Source organism: Neurospora crassa, linkage group II, assembly GCF_000182925.2.
Source record: "Neurospora crassa OR74A linkage group II, whole genome shotgun sequence".
NCBI lineage: Eukaryota > Fungi > Ascomycota > Sordariomycetes > Sordariales > Sordariaceae > Neurospora > Neurospora crassa.
This window is the reverse complement of record NC_026502.1, coordinates 1,729,462-1,749,581: the sequence shown is the minus strand read 5'-3', so window position 1 is coordinate 1,749,581 and position 20,120 is coordinate 1,729,462. Positions and strand designations below refer to the sequence as shown.

General features: G+C 45.8%; 4 protein-coding genes and 1 non-coding gene across 5 annotated transcripts; 4 read left to right on the top strand and 1 right to left on the bottom strand.

Annotated features, from left to right (window-relative positions):
• The first annotated feature begins 767 nt into the window (after positions 1–767).
• Positions 768–3,130, top strand: NCU06854 (RuvB-like helicase 2). Its single transcript, XM_958235.2, has 3 exons — positions 768–1,005; positions 1,082–1,308; positions 1,384–3,130. Exons 1-3 carry the CDS (start codon positions 997–999, stop codon positions 2,591–2,593), a joined length of 1,446 nt encoding a protein of 481 aa, XP_963328.1. The 5' UTR covers positions 768–996; the 3' UTR covers positions 2,594–3,130.
• NCU06855 (hypothetical protein) lies at positions 2,690–4,731 on the bottom strand. Its single transcript, XM_958236.2, has one exon. The coding sequence runs from the start codon at positions 4,482–4,484 to the stop codon at positions 2,982–2,984; it is 1,503 nt and encodes a 500-aa protein (XP_963329.1). The 5' UTR covers positions 4,485–4,731; the 3' UTR covers positions 2,690–2,981.
• A 298-nt stretch (positions 4,732–5,029) lies between these two features.
• NCU06856 (ubiquitin fusion degradation protein) lies at positions 5,030–6,768 on the top strand. Its single transcript, XM_958237.3, has 2 exons — positions 5,030–5,250; positions 5,340–6,768. The coding sequence occupies exons 1-2, from the start codon at positions 5,248–5,250 to the stop codon at positions 6,483–6,485; spliced, it is 1,149 nt and encodes a 382-aa protein (XP_963330.1). The 5' UTR covers positions 5,030–5,247; the 3' UTR covers positions 6,486–6,768.
• Positions 6,769–6,793: 25 nt separating this feature from the next.
• NCU15265 lies at positions 6,794–6,865 on the top strand. Its single transcript has one exon. It is a non-coding gene; the product is annotated as a tRNA-Arg (tRNA).
• Positions 6,866–7,783: 918 nt separating this feature from the next.
• On the top strand, positions 7,784–10,591 carry NCU06857 (hypothetical protein; the record flags this gene model as incomplete). The annotated part of the gene is made up of 1 exon (XM_958238.2): positions 7,784–10,591. One exon carries the CDS (start codon positions 7,784–7,786, stop codon positions 10,493–10,495), a length of 2,712 nt encoding a protein of 903 aa, XP_963331.1. The 3' UTR covers positions 10,496–10,591.
• Positions 10,592–20,120: the final 9,529 nt, after the last annotated feature.

Genomic DNA, 20,120 nt, shown 5'->3' with positions numbered 1-20,120 from the left:
AAGGAAGGCGCTACGGACCCTTGTCATTCTGTCCCTTCAATGGCCAGTCATAGTATGTAGGTATGACTGGCCGAACGTCACATTTATCTTATTGATATCTTCAAGTTGTATTACTATTTCCTTCAGCTCTTTCATTCTCGCTCCAATCAAACATCCACTGCATTGGTACCCTATGTCCCTCTACACTTAGCCTGGGTTGAGGAGGATGACAGCATGCCTCACATATAGTCTCCTGACCCAAGAATCCCCTGAGGGCCGCTTCTAGCTTCAGGTCCCAGTGAGTAGCGTACCTACCTACACTACTTACTTGCGTCCATGTTTATTTTGCATGTTTGCATCTTCTTCCCTTTTGCATCCGAGTCACGAACCCCTGCCAACACTGTTGCCTTTTCAAAGAACTTCCATCTGTATATAAACAGGTCGTCCGACTTGCTTAGTTCTCTTTCCAAATTGACTGCTGGACAAAGAGGCTTTGTGTTGTGATGATCAGCTCAATCAATCGAATTCCGATGTGGGTCTAAAATCCGGGGCCTTGTGGGACCCCCAGGGCCGCGCCCGGGAAGGTTCAGTCCCACCCGCCGGCACAAGTCCGAGGACTGTCTTCAGTTCCTTCAAGTCTCCGCCCTTCTCTGTCACCGTTTGGATCCTCAGCCACAGTGGCGTGTAAGTCGACGTATTGTTACGTAAACTCGGTAACAAACCACTCGCTGGAGGCCCCGGCCTGTCTACCCATGCACGCAATTGGAGAAGTCGCTGCAAAGTTCCATCACAGCGCGCGGCGACGCGCACTGCAGCTTTGAACTTCCGTCGTCGTACTTCTCGCTCTTTTTCAAGCACATTCCATCATTCACTGCCAAACCATCCCTGCATCCACCTGCAAACTAATCCATCACCACCCACCCACCGTGATACCCAAATCCAAGCGACCTTTCTTGGAAAATTCTGTAACGTCAATCGGCATATTCAATATTAATATCTTGCAAATCAGTGGGCAATATGGCTGCTGTAAGCTCCCCACCTACCCCCCAACATCACAATACCTTGACGGAACACCAGCTGACCTCTTGTGCCCATGCCATAGCAGGTCGTTACCGTCGGAGAGAGTAAGGACCTCCGGGGTCTCAACCTCATCGCAGCGCACTCGCACATCCGCGGGTTGGGCGTCGATGCCGATACACTCGAGCCCAGGGTTGCCTCCCAAGGCCTTGTCGGCCAGGAGAAGGCGCGTAAGGCGGCTGCTGTCGTTCTTGAGATGATTAAGCAAGGGAAAATTGCCGGCCGTGCTGTGCTGATCGCCGGTCCGCCCAGGTTAGCTCGTCTTGCTGTGCCAGTCCTCATGCGCATACCGTTTCGTGTACTGACCTAGCTATGGAAAAACAACAGTACGGGAAAGACTGCTCTGGCCATGGGTATGGCCCAGTCCCTCGGCACCGACGTCCCTTTCACCACCCTTGCCGCTTCCGAAATCTACTCTCTAGAGATGTCCAAGACCGAGGCCCTCACCCAAGCATTCCGCAAGTCGATTGGTGTCAGGATCAAGGAAGAGAGTGAGATCATGGAGGGTGAGGTGGTGGAGATTCAGATCGACCGGAGCGTTACCGGCCACGCCAAGCAGGGCAAGCTTACGATCAAGACGACCGACATGGAAGCTATTTACGACATGGGCAGCAAGATGATCGATGCTATGACCAAGGAGCGCGTCATGGCCGGCGACATTATCTCGATAGACAAGTCATCTGGAAAGATTACCAAGCTGGGCCGATCGTACGCAAGGTCGCGCGACTACGATGCCATGGGCGTCGACACCAAGTTCCTGCAATGCCCCGATGGCGAGCTACAGAAGCGCAAGGAGGTCGTCCACACAGTAACGCTGCACGAGATCGACGTCATCAACTCGAGGACCCAAGGCTTCCTCGCCCTCTTCTCGGGCGACACGGGCGAGATCCGCAGCGAGATCCGCGACCAGATCAACACCAAGGTGGCCGAGTGGAAGGAAGAAGGCAAGGCCGAGATTGTGCCCGGTGTTCTGTTCATCGACGAGGTGCACATGCTCGACATCGAGTGCTTCTCGTACATCAACCGCGCACTCGAGTCCGACCTGGCCCCCATCGTCATCATGGCCAGCAACCGGGGCCACTCCAAGATCCGCGGCACCGACTACAAGAGCCCCCACGGCCTGCCGCTCGACTTCCTCGACCGCATTTCCATCATCAACACGCACTCGTACACGCCCGACGAGCTCAGACAGATTCTCACGATTCGCGCTCAGGAGGAGGAAGTCGACCTTACCCCCGACGCGCTCGCCCTGCTCACCAAGATCGGCGCCGAGGCCGGCCTCCGGTATGCGAGCAACCTCATCACGACGTCGCAGCTAATCTGCGCCAAGAGGAAGGCCAAGCAGGTCGGCGTTGAGGACGTCCAGCGCAGCTTCAAGCTGTTCTACGATCCTGCCAGGAGCGTCAAGTTCGTGCAGGAATCGGAGAAGAGGCTCATCGGCAGTGATGGCGTGGTCGATTTCCGTGTCAATGGCGGTGCTACGGGAGAGCCAGCGGCTACTGCGGCTGGTGGTGATAGCATGGATACCAGCAGCTAAACAGTCATGGGACAATGCGCTACAAGGATTAATGAATAATCTTGGGGTTATGATTTTGTTTCGTCTAGGCGTTTAATTGGGATGGCTCATCAAAAAGGCGTCTTTGTTATGATAACACTGTTTTCTTAAGCTTTATGTGTGCCTAGTCGTGGTTTTTTGTCATGTTACTGATTATGGTGATGGCATGGAGTCTGCAAATATCCGTTTGTATCATACAACGAATCGAATCAAAGTCGAAGCGTGGGGTAGCAGGAAAGGGCATAGTAGGGACGAATGACGACCAGCTGCTGAGGAGTTCCCAGCATGGTGATAAGGCTTTTGATTCTCTCGTCGCTTGGAACCGGGGGTATACTATCACACACAATCGTACAAAACCTAACCATGATGATCATACGAAGGCTGCAACCCTAGACCACTCCCCCTCCCCTCCGCCCACCGGCCTGAACTCAACCGCCTCCTTGAAGTATCCCGCATCCTGCCATGCCTTCATGGTGGGCCCGTCATACGGCCCTTGGCTTCCTCCTCCGTCTCTCCCATCTGTCCACCTAAACTCCCACATTTTGGGTTGTCCGTTTAGTGACGATGGCTGCTCTTCCTCCTTTTCAGGAACAGTAGGCTCCACCCAGGTCTCGCCCGTCTCTGCTCTATACTCTCTCACCAACCACTCCCTCTCCTTATCGTAAATATCCGGATAATCCCTTCCCAACAACTTATCCGCCGCCTCAGTAATGGCATCAATCGCCTCCCTGATCTTTTTCTGCTTCGGATCCTCCACTTCCTCCTTCTTGTCATCCACGTCCATCGAATCGATGCCCTGTTTCCTTTCCTGCCTCTTTTGCTTCCACTTGGGCACCTTCTTGGGCCCCTTGGTTTGATCTTTTCCAAGTCTTGCCAGCGCCTCCAGCGCCGTCTCCCCTTTTTCGAGCGTCAGGATCAAGTTTCTAAGCAAGTCCCCAGTGGCGATCTTGTCATCTTCCCTCTCCTGCGCGCGCCTTTCCGCCTCGCGCTTCTCGTGCGCCAACGCCGCTTTTTTGATTTCCTTTTTGGACAAGCCTTCCAGCCACTTATCGTGCACGGCATTTTGGTCGGCCGCTTTGCGGATGTAGTTGCCCGCCTCGTCAAAGGCACCCTCTTCATTCTCGGCTTGCATGTTGAAGGCGTCAATCTTGGGCGCATGTTTCTTCAGTCCGCCTAGGCCGACCTCTTCGTCTACTCCCTCTTCGGCGATGGCGGCTGCTATGGCTTCTTCGTCGTCGTCGTCTTCGTCTTCGTCGTCCGATTCGGCTGAGGCGGCGGGGTTGATGTTGATGGTTCCGCCAGCTTTGGAAGAGAGGTCTTGCCCTTCGATTTCCGAGTCGGCGAGGAAGTGGACGGATTTTTTGTCCTTCGCAGAGCCACCACCGGCTGTCGTTGGTTGAGCACCGTCGTCGTCTTCCAAATCGCCAAACATGTCTACCTCGTCATCTTCATCGGCATCTTTCCCTGCCCCGTTGGAAGGCTTGTTGTAATTATCCATCATCTCGGCCAGATCCACGTCCTCGGCGTCTTTGCCCTTCTTGCGGCTCTTCCCTCGGGCTTCCGCGCGGTCTTCCAGGTTGTCATTGTCGGAATCGGAATCGTACCCATCGATGTTGACCGCGCCGCGCTTGGTGGCTCGGGAAAGCCCACCGATCACGTCGGCGGCAAGAACCTCCTCGTCAGCTTCGTCGAGGTCGTCATCGTGCGCTGAGGGCGCGAGCGCGGAGGGGTTGCGCACGTCGAACTTGACTTTTTTGTGGGACGGCCCGCTGGAGGTGTCGTCGTCGTCGTTGGAGCGCGATTCGCCGTGGTGGGCGCGGGCGTAAGCTTCGCTGGCGCGTTTGGGGCGCGCGGCGGAGAAGCGGGAGGACATGGTGGTGGCTGTTGTCTTCAATCTCGTGTGTTGGTGTGTAGGCGTTGACGTCAGCGTGTAAAGGTTATGTCGTCTTGATAGAATGGCCTATTCTGCCCCTGTATCGCAGACTTTGTGTAGATATGGCCTGAAATGATGACTGTTTTGCCTGGGTCGACGGCGAATGACAACTCTACAAGTAGAGGATGGTGTTTAAGAGAGGATCTAGATGGCGAATTGGGAATATCAAGGAAGAACATCACTAGAGGTACCTTACCCGTTGTCAGCCCCAACGGATAACATGGAGCTCTCCACTGCCATCAAGGTCCAGAGCGTTCTGCAGTGGACAGGCAGCGCTCAAGGTACCTTTGACCTAAGCGTTTAAGAAGGGGGGGAGCTCGCGCCACGGCAGCACGGTTTCACAGATCTGACGCCACGGCGGCACCTTCTCACCCCGCCAATCCGGGCCGCCGAGGCGGCAGATACATAGAGGTAGGTACTGTACGGTACCCATGCCAGGGCTCCAATTATTACCTAACGTGCCTGTAACTTTCGGGCCCAGTTATGTCATCTGCGTTGTTGCCTTTGGAACCTTCCACGCGGTCAGGTTATTTCAACATCGTCGCAACCTCCCTTTCACTATCGCTTGTCACGCTCTGCTGTTCCGGATCCCACTACCTATTCTGCGAAGCTTACCTCGAGATCTCCCCTCTTAATACAAATTCCCTGTCGTTTCCCTTTCTGCAAAATACTTTACTCCATCTCTAGCAGCTCCCTCGCGATCATGGTAAGCTATCCTTGTCCTCACGCTCGATTATCAAGACAGCTTTTCGACCCCTCTATCTCTTGAAACATTCTAACATGTGCCCATGACAGTATGGAGACATCTACAGTCGCGCCACTGGTCGCTCTCGGGGCGCGCAACGCTTCGATGAGTACTACCGCTGCTACCCCCTTGTCATGGCGCCCGGTGCCGAACGACCTGAACTCAACTACGGCTCCAAGATTCTGCTCCCGCCCTCCGCTCTCGACAAGGTTTCGCGACTACACGTCCAATGGCCCATCATGCTAGAGCTTATCAACGGCTCGCAGGGCACCCACACACACGCCGGTGTTCTGGAGTTCGTGGCTGAGGAGGGCAGGGCCTACATCCCGCAGTGGATGATGCAGACCCTCAAGCTCGACGTGGGCGACATGATTCAGATCAAGACGACATCTCTCGAGCTTGCCAGGCTTGTCAAGCTCCAACCGCAATCGGTCAACTTCCTCGACATCAGCGACCCTCGTGCCGTCCTCGAAAAGGCCTTCCGGAACTTTGCGGCGCTGACCAAGGGCGACGTTTTCAACTTTGAGTACAACGATGAGATCTACGAAATGGCGGTACTGGACGTCAAGCCGGAGACGGCCAAGATGGGTGTCTGCATGATCGAGACAGACGTCAGCGTCGATTTTGCGCCGCCAGTTGGCTACGTCGAGCCTTCGCGACAGACACAAGGCAGTGGTACCAGCACACCACGCAACGGAAGGGCTGTTGGCGGAGGACTTCCGGCGGGTGGTCTTTTGCACAACCAGGGAACCATGGCGCAGGCTATCAACTACGATGCCATCGCACCAGGAGCCACCACCACGTCGGTGGGCAACTTTCAAGGTGAGGGTCTGCGGTTGGCGGCGAAGAAGGGTAGCAAGACGGGAACACCGAAGCCGGCGACGCCGGTGGCGGGTACGTCGACCAACGTTAAGGACGTGGTGCTGCCCAGGAGGAAAAACAACAACGGCCCGTTGCCGTTGCGTCTGCCGCCCAACAAGCTCTTCTTGGGCTACGAGATCAAGCCTGTCAAAACTGCCGCAGATAAGGAGAGGGAGGCGGCGGCGGCGAAGCAGCCGCACTTTGCGGGCCAGGGACAGACGCTCCGGGGAGGAGTCCCGAAGAAGAAGAGCAGCGATGGTGACGACAAGGCGGCGCAAGGCGAGAAGAAGCCGACAGAGAGCAAGGGAAGGCGACTTGACGGCAGGAATGTCTAGGGACAAACTTTCGTTCAACAAGCTTGTTACTAGATGGTTTGATGCATTGTCGGGCGTTAATGGGAAACAGGGTCATGGGAAAGGGAGGTTCACAGTCAAGGGATCACGGAACGTTTGTAGCGTCATTACGAATACACATGGACAGGCCACGATGCGTTTCAAGATAGAAAAGGGCTGTATATGGGATGTTGAGTGCTGAACCGCACGATGTTTACATAGGCCCATGCAGCTGACTAGAATTAGTGAAAAAGGAAATGATACCTCGATGTCCTCCTATAGCTGGAACATGCCAAGGTGATGTTCAACAAGGTCCGCTGGCTCAATGGCAGAGCGTCTGACTACGAATCAGGAGGTTCCAGGTTCGACCCCTGGGTGGATCGAGTTATCTTTTCTTTTGCCAGCATAGTATGCTGCGGCGTCACCAATTTATTTAAAAAAAAAAAAAAAAATTTTAAATTTTTTTTTTCTTTTTGTTCTCTTTTTGATCCCTTGAAATGCCGGAATTTGACTTTGGTGCAAGATGGACATGATACAAAGAGTCCCTGGTTTTTTTTCTTTTTTTTCCTCATTGTGGACGGTGCATCGAGAGCGGCTTGGTCCGTCTTGTCTTTATCTTGAGCAGTCGCTTTGTCAGTGTCATGCCAGGAAGGTCCGGAGTTCTGCCTGCATCCACTTCGAGGTCTCTCCTTCCAGAATTTTGCATCCTTAAAGATTAGTCATATGTCAACGATGCTTGGAACGAATATAGTCGACAACATCAACAGCATGACATTGAGTTCTGATGTTAGTTTAGTACCAGCGGTTTTTTGGCTTTTCCCAGTTGCACTTCCAAGAACTCGGTCGGTCGCATCATTTGAGATAAGTCCTTGATTAGCTAATGTGGGTCGTGCAGCAGGCTGGCTGGGTCCCGTGATTGGTTGAAAAGGGACGAAATCGAACGGCATTGTCGGTTTAGCACTTCCGCACAGTGAGCAAGCAAACCCAAAGCGCCTCCCACTTCCAGGGCATTTATTGATTGACTGACAGGGTTGACCACTTCCTGTTCCGGACTGGTTCTGTGCTCACTGCGACCGGACCATTCATCATCAGTCGCAAACCGAAGCCATCTTCCGACTCGCAACCATCCGTCTTCTTTAAACAACACCAAGGCAACAAAACAAACTGACTGCAACCTTGCTGGATGCACCTTGCCATATTCTTTCTTTGCTACTCGTACATATCCACAAACAAACAATCAATTGCAAACAAACCCTTTCGCACCACTCGATGCCGCTTGCTGAACAGCACAGCTAGTAGCCATGTCCAAGGTGGAGGCCCGGCGGGCTTCGGCGCGAAGCCGTACTAGATCATCTGCATTATCGGCGACGGAGGCGTTAGAAGTAGCGGCGGCAGTGGGTGGTGGCCGTAGTCTGCGGCCACGCCGAGCCGGGAGTCAGGGGGGTGGTGCTGTGGGAGCCGCTGTTGGTGTTGCAATCGGCCGCGGTGCGACATCAAATCTGGGCCCAGCGAGCCCACTAAGACGAAGCGCTCGCAGCGGGGATTCAGCAGCAGGGGCAGCCCGGAACAGTGGTGGTGGTGGTCCACGTCGTTCGATCAACGGCCGTAGAGGTGATGACAACAACACCAGCACTACAAATCACAATATTCGCCCGCGTAAGTCGTCCATCAACTATCGTGAAGACTCTTCCGACGATAGCGACAGTGCCTCTACTACGTCTGATGAAAGCGACAGCGAAGAAGAAGAAGAAGATGATGATGACGGAGAACAAGATGCACGGCAACCCGCACGCAGGTCCGCCATATCAAGACGGGGGCGTCCATCTCGGACCGAGCTCAACAATAAGTCACGAGCAGTTGCCTCCTCCGGTCGCCAGGCGCTAGGAAAACGGCGCCGTCCCCGGTCCGGCTTCTTCCATGAAGACACCGACGGAGAAGATGACGACATTGTCAACACCGACCAGGAAAGTCCCCCCACTCCTCGCAGGGGCAGAGCAACGGCCACATCCGTAGCCAGAGCCAGGAAATCGTCAGTTCCACGTACCCCAGAGCGAAAGAGAAGAAGAGACACGCCGGCGACTGCCACTAAGAGACGCACGCCCGCTTCGTTCAGGAAATCTAAATTGGACCTTGTCCACTCTGGCGGTGCCGAAAAAGACACTGCCGAAAAGGAACCCAAAGTCATCCCTCCATGGCAACATCTTCCCTATGAGCTCTGGCTCTTGATTTTCAAGTTTGCATCCGCTGAGCGTGATCGAGATGCTGTCAACCTTCTCTTATCTGCGAGCCGTCTGTGCAGGGAACTTGCGGAACCAGCCCTGACGGCCTTGTATTACTCTCCCCCCTTGCTCACGCGGAAAATGGCACATGGACTCGTGGCGCTCTTGTCCTCGGATCCCTCAAAGATGAAGTATCGCTACAGGTGGAAAGTAAAAAAGTTGCGCATCGATGTTGAGGAGATTGCTTCCAAGACTTATAAAGGGCAACATCTCGACTGGGAAGCCCTTTTCACCAATGTCCCACAGCTCATGTCTATCGACTTCTTCCATGCAAAGGACGATGCCCCATTCCGATCTCTTGAAGCGAGCCTCAGATGGAAATATCCAACTGCATTGTGGAACTTCCTCAACGGCGGCGACCCTCCGGGAACCAAGCACAAGCCGCTCGAACTCGAGGCCTGGAGATGGAACGGAAGGTTGATGACCCCCGACATGACTTTGCAAAGTCCTGCCATCATTCACCAAACTCCGGCTTTTTCAAAGCTCAAGAAACTTTGCCTTCAGAACTTCCAGGTTCCTTCGATGCCCCTGCATAACTGGCCAGCCGTTGTCCAAGAAGATGAAGGGTTCGAAAACTTCTTGATCAGCGAGTTTGCCCATGCCATTAACGTTCTTCCCCAACTGGAGTATCTGTCTATCGAATCCTCCACTATTGCAAACGACTACTTGCTCCGTCTTCTTCCCAAAACCTTGAAGACGCTGGAGCTCGTCAACTGCTGGGAAATCACTGCCGATGATTTTTCGGAATACCTTCTGACCCGTGCCTACCATCTTGAACATCTCTATCTAAAGCATAACCAGTCCCTCAGCTTGAGTTTCCTCACTGTCCTGGGCACTGCCTGTCCACACTTGCAAACGCTGAGCGTAGATCTGAAAACATACAACCACCATGAATTCTACAACGACTCAGACCCCAGCTATGACGAGGTCCTCAGCGTCCAAGAAGTCCCCGAGTGGCCAGTGAGTCTGCGCACCCTCGAGCTTCAGAACATGCGCAAGTGGTCCGCCGACGCAGCCGAGAACCTCTTCCAGTCCCTGATCAAAGCCGCTCCCGATCTTCCCGACTTACGCATCATCGATATCAACGCCAAACTCAACATTCCCATCCGCCAGCGTTCCGAAATGCGCGATAGATGGGAAGCCCGTCTCAAGGGTGTCTTTCTCCGCAAATGGGAAGATCCCAAGCCACCCTTCACACTACGCCCCGTACCAACACCCACCCCCAACAAGCACAAGCAGATAATACCCACCTTCTCAACGAGCAAACTACCCCCTTCTGCTACCAAACGGTCCCGCACCGATAACTGGGTAGCCCAATCCATCGAAGCCCAACAAGGGCCTTCGTCGTCCTCTCTCTCTACCCGCCGAAGCGCCCGCATCGCAGCTTTATCCTCTGGCTCCTCCTCATCATCATCCAACGGCGGCACACCCTCGCCTTCACGCGGCCACAGCGCCCAACGCGGCGAACGCGAAGTATCCGTGGCTTCCTCGCTATCATTATCAGCAGAGGAATTATCTCTTTCGCCTAGAGAAGCCAACGTAGCGGGCGAGATTCTCTACAGACATGGCTGGTGCGAGAAGGTGGAGCTGCAGTTGGACAACCAGAAGTTGACGGAGCAGACGTTGACCATGGAGGACTTTGTGGATGGCAGCGGCGATGATGATGAGGAGGATTCCGAGTGGGATGGGATGGACAGGGATGACGATTATGGTGGTGGGGGGTATGCTTGGTGATACATATTGATTTTTCGCAACTGACTGCTTTGTTGGTTTGGTTGGTTGGTTGGTTGGTTTGGTACATGAAGTTACCCGGAACTGGGCCTCTTACACACACACACACACACACACACACACACACACACACACGCACACACACGGGATTCACGATTTGGGGGGGTTGGGTACCTTGCTTATTTGCTTTCCATATCATATCCTCTGGCGCTCGGTGCTTGCTGGAGGGATTATTAATTTGCTTTTTTTTATATCTCCCGCAGAACGGTTGATACAGCTTTCACTGGGGCATACAATGGCGCTTGCTGTCTTGTTTGTTTAATTTAATCTTGTACGCCTTTTCGACAAGGCCCTTTTCAATTACATTTTACTCGCAAGGGACAGCCCGTTCCTTGTTTTTGTTTTGTTTTGTCAGGCATCTATGTACTGCCGTGTCAATTTACATTTTTTTTTTTTTTTTTTTTTTTTTTTTTTTTTTTTTTTTTTTTTTTTTAAGCTTTCAAGGGCGGACTAGCATAGCCTACATTATGGCAGCCGATTGCAAAGTACCTCTACTACAACATGGTAATTGCCGTGCACACACCATACATACATGGCAGTGGTGATCTGGTAACAGACAAAATGCCAACCTTGGCTCTGGCCGGCTCTCTTGAATCTCAGCAGCTGCCCGGTCTTGATTAGACCTTCAACCATACGTTCCTTACCCCTCTACTTTCTTGACCTTTTGCTCTACACATCTTACTTCCTTGCCTTTGTGTTTTTGCTTTCCACTTTCGCCCTCCTATCTCTTTCCTCTTATTTGCTTTCCATTATTACATTTATTACATTTATTGCATTTATTGCATTTCTTGCATGGGGTTCACTTGACGTGTCGGTATGGTCCACATACAAAGAAAGACAAAGGGACAAGTCAAAGGCGCTTGCTTGCAGGACATGATCGCATGGTCTCACTCAGTCTGTTAACAAATCCCACCAAACCACGATATGATGGCAGCAGACGGTAGTGACAAAGATTACTACCTCTACATAGGAGGCACGACGGGATAACGGGATAACGGGACAATAGGGCAATAGGGCAATAACAGGGATGGATATGAGTTACGAATCGATATGGATCCTTTGTTGCTACGTAGGTATGAAAGGGAAGGTAGATGGATCGTGTTTGGTGTGGTGCAGACAGGAGTAGTTTAGGTAGTTTAGGTAATACGAAAACCATATATATATATATATGCATATGTAATGATGGGAAGGTGGATGGATGTTTCTTATGTAGGTAAATTGACATGTACCTGTCAAGATCGAGTTCTCATGATTCGAATGTCAATGTTTGGTACGGTAAGTACACTATGTAGGCAGACAGTGAGAAATGAACCTGGATGCGTGGCTTTTATATTACACGTGTAAGACGACGATGGTGATTGGCTGTAGCGGAAAAGGCTTGAGTTGAAAGCTTATTTTGACGACCCTCATATTCAATTTCAATGTGAAAAAATAATTACGTACCTTGATGACAGTATTTCCCTTTGTTATGAGGCGAGCTGTCTTCACGAGGGAATCATTTGTTCGTCTTTTTTTTGATCAAGTCTCTTCGAGATCTATGGTACTGCTCCGGCGAATTCATGCCCTCATGTACTTAGAGGCAAGCTGCTGTTAGAGTTCTATGCAGAGGTATGCTCCTGTCCCGCGAGAGCAATGCTCTGCAGCCTCTATTATGCAGACAATCTCCCCTGCCATTTCCTGCCAAATCGTTCCTGCCCTAAGTATCGCACCAAGCGCCGTCCTGGAATGCCTTCTTGACTTCTGAGGATAAGGGAAGTAGAGGCCCCTTGTTTCATTAACTTTCAGCTAGCGGGTAGAAGGTAATTTGTGGAACGTTCAGCTACAACAAGGCGGTATCATGTGTATCATCATTTCCTGACACCAGTCACAACTAGAAGGAAAGCATCCCACATTAGTACCACAAAAACACTTTCAAACCCAACGACGCCACAAAAAAACCCAAGTCGTAAGTGACATAAAGTCCAAATCATAGTATTTCTCCCTCTCTTGGTTTCCGAGCATGAATAACGCCATTTACATCCGAAATAGCAAAACCAAGCAGGCCTGTACCGTCAAGCACTCCATACTGCACCACTGGCTCCTTGGTCGTCGTGCCATTGACTCCGTCACTAGCCGCCTCTGCTCTTTGACAGATCGACTCAAGTACTTTCTCAGCCGAGGCATTACTGCTGCAGCTAGCAAGGAGCGAGGCCAGCTGATGTTGTCTTTCCTTCAGTTCGGAAATAGAGTCGCCGCTGCTGTTTGACCGAGGCGACGACGAGGGCGGTGGCAACCGGAGGAGGAACGAGTTGGCCAGCTCGAATGGGCTTAGGGAAAAGTCTCTCCCGAGGGTTGTCCAACCTTTGAATAGAGAGAGGATCGAGATAGGACCGAGAAGACTAACCACTACCGCTAGGACAAGGGCCGGCTTGTTGACGGCGTATACGGTATAGAGCTGATAACTGGTGTAGTCAACCCTCTGCACAAAGGCTGGGTTGTCTTCTGTCCTGCCACCTGCCGCAGCAGCAGCCTTGTTTTTATCAATTGCCTCCTGGATGGACAGGCGCAAGGCCAGCTCTCGAAAACCGTTCAAAATATCATTAGTCGGATCGTCGAAACCTGGACCTCATGCGCTTAGGTCGCGAGAGTTTTGTTCGCACAAGAAGGATGTTGCTCCTCTGTAGTCCACCCAAGTCCGAATTTGGCCTTTTGGATCGTCTGGATCCGGTGTCGTAAAGTCCCAAGTCATCCAGGTCCCCGTCGGGCCATACAAGAATATGTCGTCCCAGGCCATGGTCAGGACCGTTTCGGCGCCCCAGAAATGATTGACTATTTGCCCAAAGTAGGACAGAAACCAATTTTGATGGCCTTGTTTTGTCGACGATAGATCTCTAAGACTCGTCAGTGGAACGGTAGCTGCAGCCAGGTCCAACACTCGAAAAGGTAGACTCGGGCCTCATTCTCATGGGAAGATACGTACAGCCGCCGAACAACACTGTCATTCTGCCAGTCGCTTGTTTGAAAGGTGGCATTTTGTCCGTCCAGGAACAAGTCATACTTAACCGTTGAGGGAAATAGATGATGTGTCGTTGTGATGACGTTCGTATCGCAATCATTCGAGGCCTTCCGTACGATATCAACCTTAATATATTTGTTGTCATCACTGGCACTGGTTGTAACATTGAAAATCGGGCTCTCGCTGTAACCTGCTGGCGGGCGCTTCAGGTAGAGATATGAGTCTGATTGGTTGTATCTATTCACGTATTCAAATCCAAACCCCTGGTGGGATACCACAAACGTAAATTAGCCTTGATTCCTTCTGAAACCCAACCTCTGCGGAGAACTTGGGGTATCTGTACTTACCTCAACACTTAAGGAACATTTGTTGCAATTTGGTCCGGGAATGTGGATGGGAGTCCTGGCCTGATACTCTCTCATTACGTCTGAGAACATTCGCTTGAATTTGGGAGTATCAGAGGATTGTAAATCCCAAACCCCAGTAGTGGGTAGAACTTGAAGACCAATAGTACCTTTGCGCTCTGGATCGATGGTTCGGATGTAGGAGCCTTTTTGTATAAGAGGGCCCCGGAAGAAGGACGTTATGGCCACGAGGATCGATACTTGATGACGGTTGAATCAGTTAACCACAGATCAAGCGCAGACTTGTGTATAGTGTGGGGGGCGAGTACGTAAATGAAGATAAACTCACCAACACTGACGCGGCGAGCCCTTTTTCGCACCAAGGATTTGAGAGATACCCAAAGACTCGTGGCTGCCTCCCAGTTATAGTGGAGATTGGACACAGGCATGTTGCCTTTGAGTGCTTGTATCCAGAAAAAGGACACCCATCCCTGAACGTAGGCAAACATCATCAAAGAATTTGCAGCAGTTGAAGTGAAAGCCAAGAGCTGACCAGGCTGCATGCGATTTGTACCAGCCCATTCGCTGACCAGCTGGCCCTGGCTGTTGAAGATAACGTAAATGGCCAAAAGAGTACCTGGCAGCTTCAATCAGTACATGTATACTTCAAGTACTGAGGAGATTCTGTACTCACAAGCCAGACTCAGGAGCAAAGGAGCATAACCGAGATATAGGACACGTCTAGAGCGTCCTGGTTGCCAAGGACAATCATGATTGATGTTTTCGAGCCCCCTCAGAGATGGGCCAGTTCTCTCCAAATCCGGGAAACGTCGAGAATCTGTAAGTCCCGGTTGATCTTGGAGCGGTACATTCTCCTCCAGCATGTGGACACTAGAGGGCAAATGCTGTGGGGAATCATCAACATGGTGATTCCAGTCGTGATGATCGTGACTCCTGTAGAAAGTAGTTCCTCTGGATGAATCCATAGGGCAGATTGATCGTCAGCCAAAATGAGTGATGAATAATAGACTTGAAATAATGCAATGATGAAAATAACAAGTGAAGAACCGGGAAGAAGTGTGCAGACCAGAGAGGCGACGAGACACCAAGAAACGGGATGTTTCACGCGCCCTTGGATAGAATATATCTACATCTCCAACTCACGCAGACATTGATGAACACAAGCAGGTAGCTACACAACCCAGTTGTTTGCAGCCTACCTCAAAGTCAGCTTGTCTGTCGCATATAATAGCTTAGGCTGCGTTTGTTCTCGTACGGTTGCCGTACAAAGGAGGTTGCCGTATAGCTTCATACGGTAAAGCTTGGACTACCTTTCACATGCGCCGTATAAACATCTATACCCCCCTTATACAGCTAGTATACAGCGTACCCGCTTGTTCTAGCATTTGTAGTACAGGGTTTATTAATATTGCGATACTATATATAGTATTAATACCTTCTATACTTCGGTTTCTAATTCGGAAGGCGTAGTATCGATATAAGGTAATAGGAATAGGGATTGCTATATAATAACGAGGTATAAAGGTAGAAGATTAACTACCAAATAGAAAGATGTATCGCTAATAATTTTATTTATTATTTTTCTCGATTATATAATAATTGGCCGTTAATTATACTAATTATTTTATTTATTAATTCAATTTATTACCCTCTATCTATTATACTACTAAAACGTAAAAAAGCATTATTACTTAGCCCCGCTACCTTTAATAAAAAATTTAGCAGTACTTCTATTCGTTTTACTTTAAAGCGCTAAAAAAATAAGTAGGGGACTCGGTCCTAACCTAATAACCCTACTACCTCCTAAAGTAAATTTACTAAAAAGGGTTCTACTAAAAAACTAGTTATTATTACTTAATTACCGTCCCCCCCTTTTAGTAATATTAATACTAGTAGGCCCCATTATTTAGAAGCCTTTTAGGCGATACTTAACTATTTAATTAATAGCTAGATTCTAAATTTCGGGTCCTTTAAGGAGGATTAGGATAAAGACGATTAGGATAACGATAATAAAAATTATAATAAGGACGATAATTAAGATAACGATTAGGATAATAATAATAAAGACTATAGTAAGGATAATAATTAGGATAATAATTAGGATAATAATTAGGATAATAATTAGGATAATAATTAGGATAAATTCAACGGGGAGGAATAAGAGAAATTAAATAACCCCGAGGCGGCTACCGAGGAAGCTACTAAGATTATTATTAAAGCGGTTAAAAAGGTTATAATACTAAACCTTAAAACGAAGAAGGCCGGGAAGGTTATAGTACTAAACCTTAAAATAAAGAAGGGGAAAGCTATAATATTAAACTCTAAAATAAAAAAGGGGAAGGTTATAATACTAAACCCTAAAATAAAGAAGGTTAGGAAGGGAGGCCGTAAGCCTCGGGCCGTTGCCCCCTTAGAGGTTAAACTCTTTATTTTTAAGTAGCTCTATAATATTAATAACCTTAATAAAAATAGTATATATTCTTAGGAAGCGTTCGAATATATTTTTAAAGAGCTCCTAAAGAAATATAGTTATAATTCGATAGAGGAGTAGGAATTCTATAACTACATTAGGGTAAAGAAATTAATCGAAGTTATTAAGCGGTAGTTTAGGTATTAAGAGTAGTTAGGTAAAATAATAGGGATGGGTTTTTAGTATAATAATAAGAGGTATATATACGAAATGGAGGATTGAATAGAATTTATTAAGGTTAATACCCTATTCCTTATTTTATTTATTATTATAAATAATAATAATTAATTATAAAATATAGTATAATTCCTATTTTAAATAGTTTAGAAATAAAATTATACCTAATTGTAAATTATATAAGAGGTTTTGGGGTGTAGTTACTACTACTACTAGTAACGAGGTAGTAAATATTAAAATGCCTATTAAAAATAAAGAGAAAGTAAATTATAATAATTAATTAAAGAAAATACCCTACGGGTAAGCTACTTTTATTATAGATTGTATAGTAAATAGTATAGAGGCGAATACTAATATTTAGAGAGAAATATCTTAAGTGAAGGTTAGTTTTCTAGAAAAGATAGGCGATATATTAAAATTATATACCTAAGTAACTATAGTAGTAACTCCGGCGGTAATATTAAGTTTACTTCGGACGGATAAGGAATACGTTTAGCGGGCTATAGAGATCCTTACCGATAAATTTTATTATTTAAATAAATAAATTTTAATATTATATTTTACTAAGAAGTAGAATAACCCTATATTAGCGAGGAGGTTTATATTAATAATTAAGGTTATATGTAAAATATATATTAATATTGAAGTTAAAAAGGTGGAGAAGGAGGGGAGTTAGGTATATTATATAATTGAGTTTCTAATTTGAAATAAAATATTTATATAGGATAATAATAGTAGTTCTATTATTGTAAGTAGTAATATACGTATATATTAGCGTCTCCCTAGTAATTATAAGGATAAAGAGGAGGAGGAGGATTATACTACCTAGTTTTTGGATGTTTAATTCCCTGCGGAAGCGTTTTACTAAATATCTATTCCCGATTAGAAGTAGTTCCCTTTTCGATTAGGTTATATAATTTTTAATTATAGAAGGGAGGCTTTAGTAGCTTTAAAAATTCGTCCTTAAAGTAAATTACGGGGTGTGGTAATTAAAAATATAAGGTTGCGTTTACTATTTTAATTTTATAATTACTCTTAAGTGTTAGTAGTTATTGTAGTTGCAATTAGTTGAGTTAAGGATTTAAATTTATTAATAATATAAGATTTTAATAAATATATTAAAGAGGGATTGGTAATAGTATTAGTATTAGTATTGCGGTTGTATTATTATTGCTATTTTTGTAGTTAGATTAAATAAATACGGTATATAATGTGCTAATTAGGGTGGAGGTATATAATTAATTCGTTAGAGAATAGGATTAGTATTACTTATTACTAAATATATTTTACGTTTATTATTAATTATTATTAAATATCCTATAGAGAAATATAAGGGTATTCTTACTAATTAGTAGTTAATAGAATTGTAATTAATATAGTAGTATTAAGGTTATTATATTAAAATTGGGGTGTAGGAGGGTGGCTAAGAGGGAGAAATTCTGAAAACGATTAAATTAAAATCGATAAAAATTAAATCGATTTTAAATTTTAGCTTCTATATTCAAGCTTAGAGCTTAGTTAGTTGTATATATATTGGTTATTTGCTAATTTATTCTACTTTATCGAACTTTATTTGTTAGTTAGATAGATTCTTTGAAATTAAATATATAGACTAATATATAGGTAAATACGGGAAGGCTACTAAAGCTAGTATAAAAAAAAAATTATAGCGGTCTTATAGTAATAAAGATATTTGTACGCTTTGTTAAGATAATAATTTTGCCCGTTTGGGTATAGTATACAACGTACCCTTCCTTTATAGGGGTAGTATATTTAATAGTTTAATATATATATTAACTTTTTAGAATCCTATTTGCTACCTTTGTAACCTTTCCTCCTCTTAATAATTTTAATTTACTTATCTATATTTTATTTCTTTACCTTTAATTAATTTTGTTTTATAAATAATAATTTAAAGCCGGTCTATTTCTAGCGATTTAAAACCGAAATTTTATTTTCGATTTCGAGATTACTAAATGGATTAAGACTATCGACCCCGCTTTCTTCAGTTACTAAATTAGCGAGGCGAGGCTATTACAACCCTAAATTACTGAGGTGAGTTTATTTTATTATTAAAGCGTAGTAGATTAAAGAGTTTTAATTACCCCTCTCCGGCTTTAATTATATTTTAGCTTACCGTTGCGCCTTCTACTAATTTGATTTAAACGAATTTACTTTTATTAAGACTAAGGTTAATGCTGTTGTGGGTTAAAAGGGTACATTAATTACCTATCCTTCTATTTATTTTATTTTATTTATTAATTTTATAATTTAGCCTCTCCTTTTGTAATAATAATAATAAGATATAAAATTTAAATTAGTAAGCCGCTAATATCCTAAAATAATAAGTTAATATTTATATTAGTAGAGCTGTTAATTTAGGCGGAGGGCCGGCAAAGTTACTTTAATTTTTTTTTACTTTCGGGTATATAGGTAAGTATTATTCTTACCTCTGTAATTATTATCCTTAATATCTTTAATATCCTTATTATCTTTATTATCTTTATTATTATTATTCCTATTCCTATTCCTATTCCCTTTCCCTTTCCCTTTCCCTTTCCCTTTCCCTTTCCCTTTCCCTTTCCCTTTCCTTTTCCCTTTCCCTTTCCCTTTCCCTTTCCCTTTCCTTTTCTAGTTCTAGTTCCTATCCTTGTTCTTCTTCTTATTCTTAATCCTCTATTAATTTATTCCCGAAAGATAATAGGCTTTCTGTCCAACTTCTAGCGAACTTCTTCTAACGATTTTATTAATTTCTTTTAATAATCCAATAAATTTCCTACCAATTTCGGATGACTTTCCTGCTTTATTTAGACGAAAAATTGAATTTTGGCCTCCTCGAGAATAATAACTATAAGATTAATAATATCCAATTTTACTTTCTAATTTCCGTTCGAAAACTAATCTTCAACTACCTTTATACCCAATTCGGCGCTACTAATACTAACTAAATATTAGTAAGAATACTTAGGAGAATAATAGAATATATAAAATAATAATAATAGTACTACAAATTATAATTAATATTACTCTAAATACGAATAATACTATTATAAATTATAATAAATCCTATCCTAAATTATAATAACTCTACCCCAAATTACAATAATAGTACTACAAACTATAATAAATCCTACTCTAAATTATAATAATTCTACTTTAAATTATAATAACCCTATTCCGAATTATATTTAAAACTAATCCAAATATTAAGAAGGAGCTTACTTCTATACGCAAATTACGTATAACGGTTAAATAAAGTACAATAACCCTATTCCTAACTATATCTAAAAATAATTTAAATATTAAGAAGAAGCTTACTTTTATACGTAAGCCGCGTATAACGGCTAAGTAAAAGGCCGCGTTGGTAGTAGTTACTATTATTCTTCCTATTAACGAGTTAGTTAATAGTACAATTGGTACTCCGCTAATACTAATCTAATAATCCGTAGGACGATATTTAAGTTAAGAACTGTACTACTAACGAGTATTACCTTTATTAATAATACGCTAATAACTAATAGTATAGAGAATTGACTATACTTCTCTAATTATAATATTTAC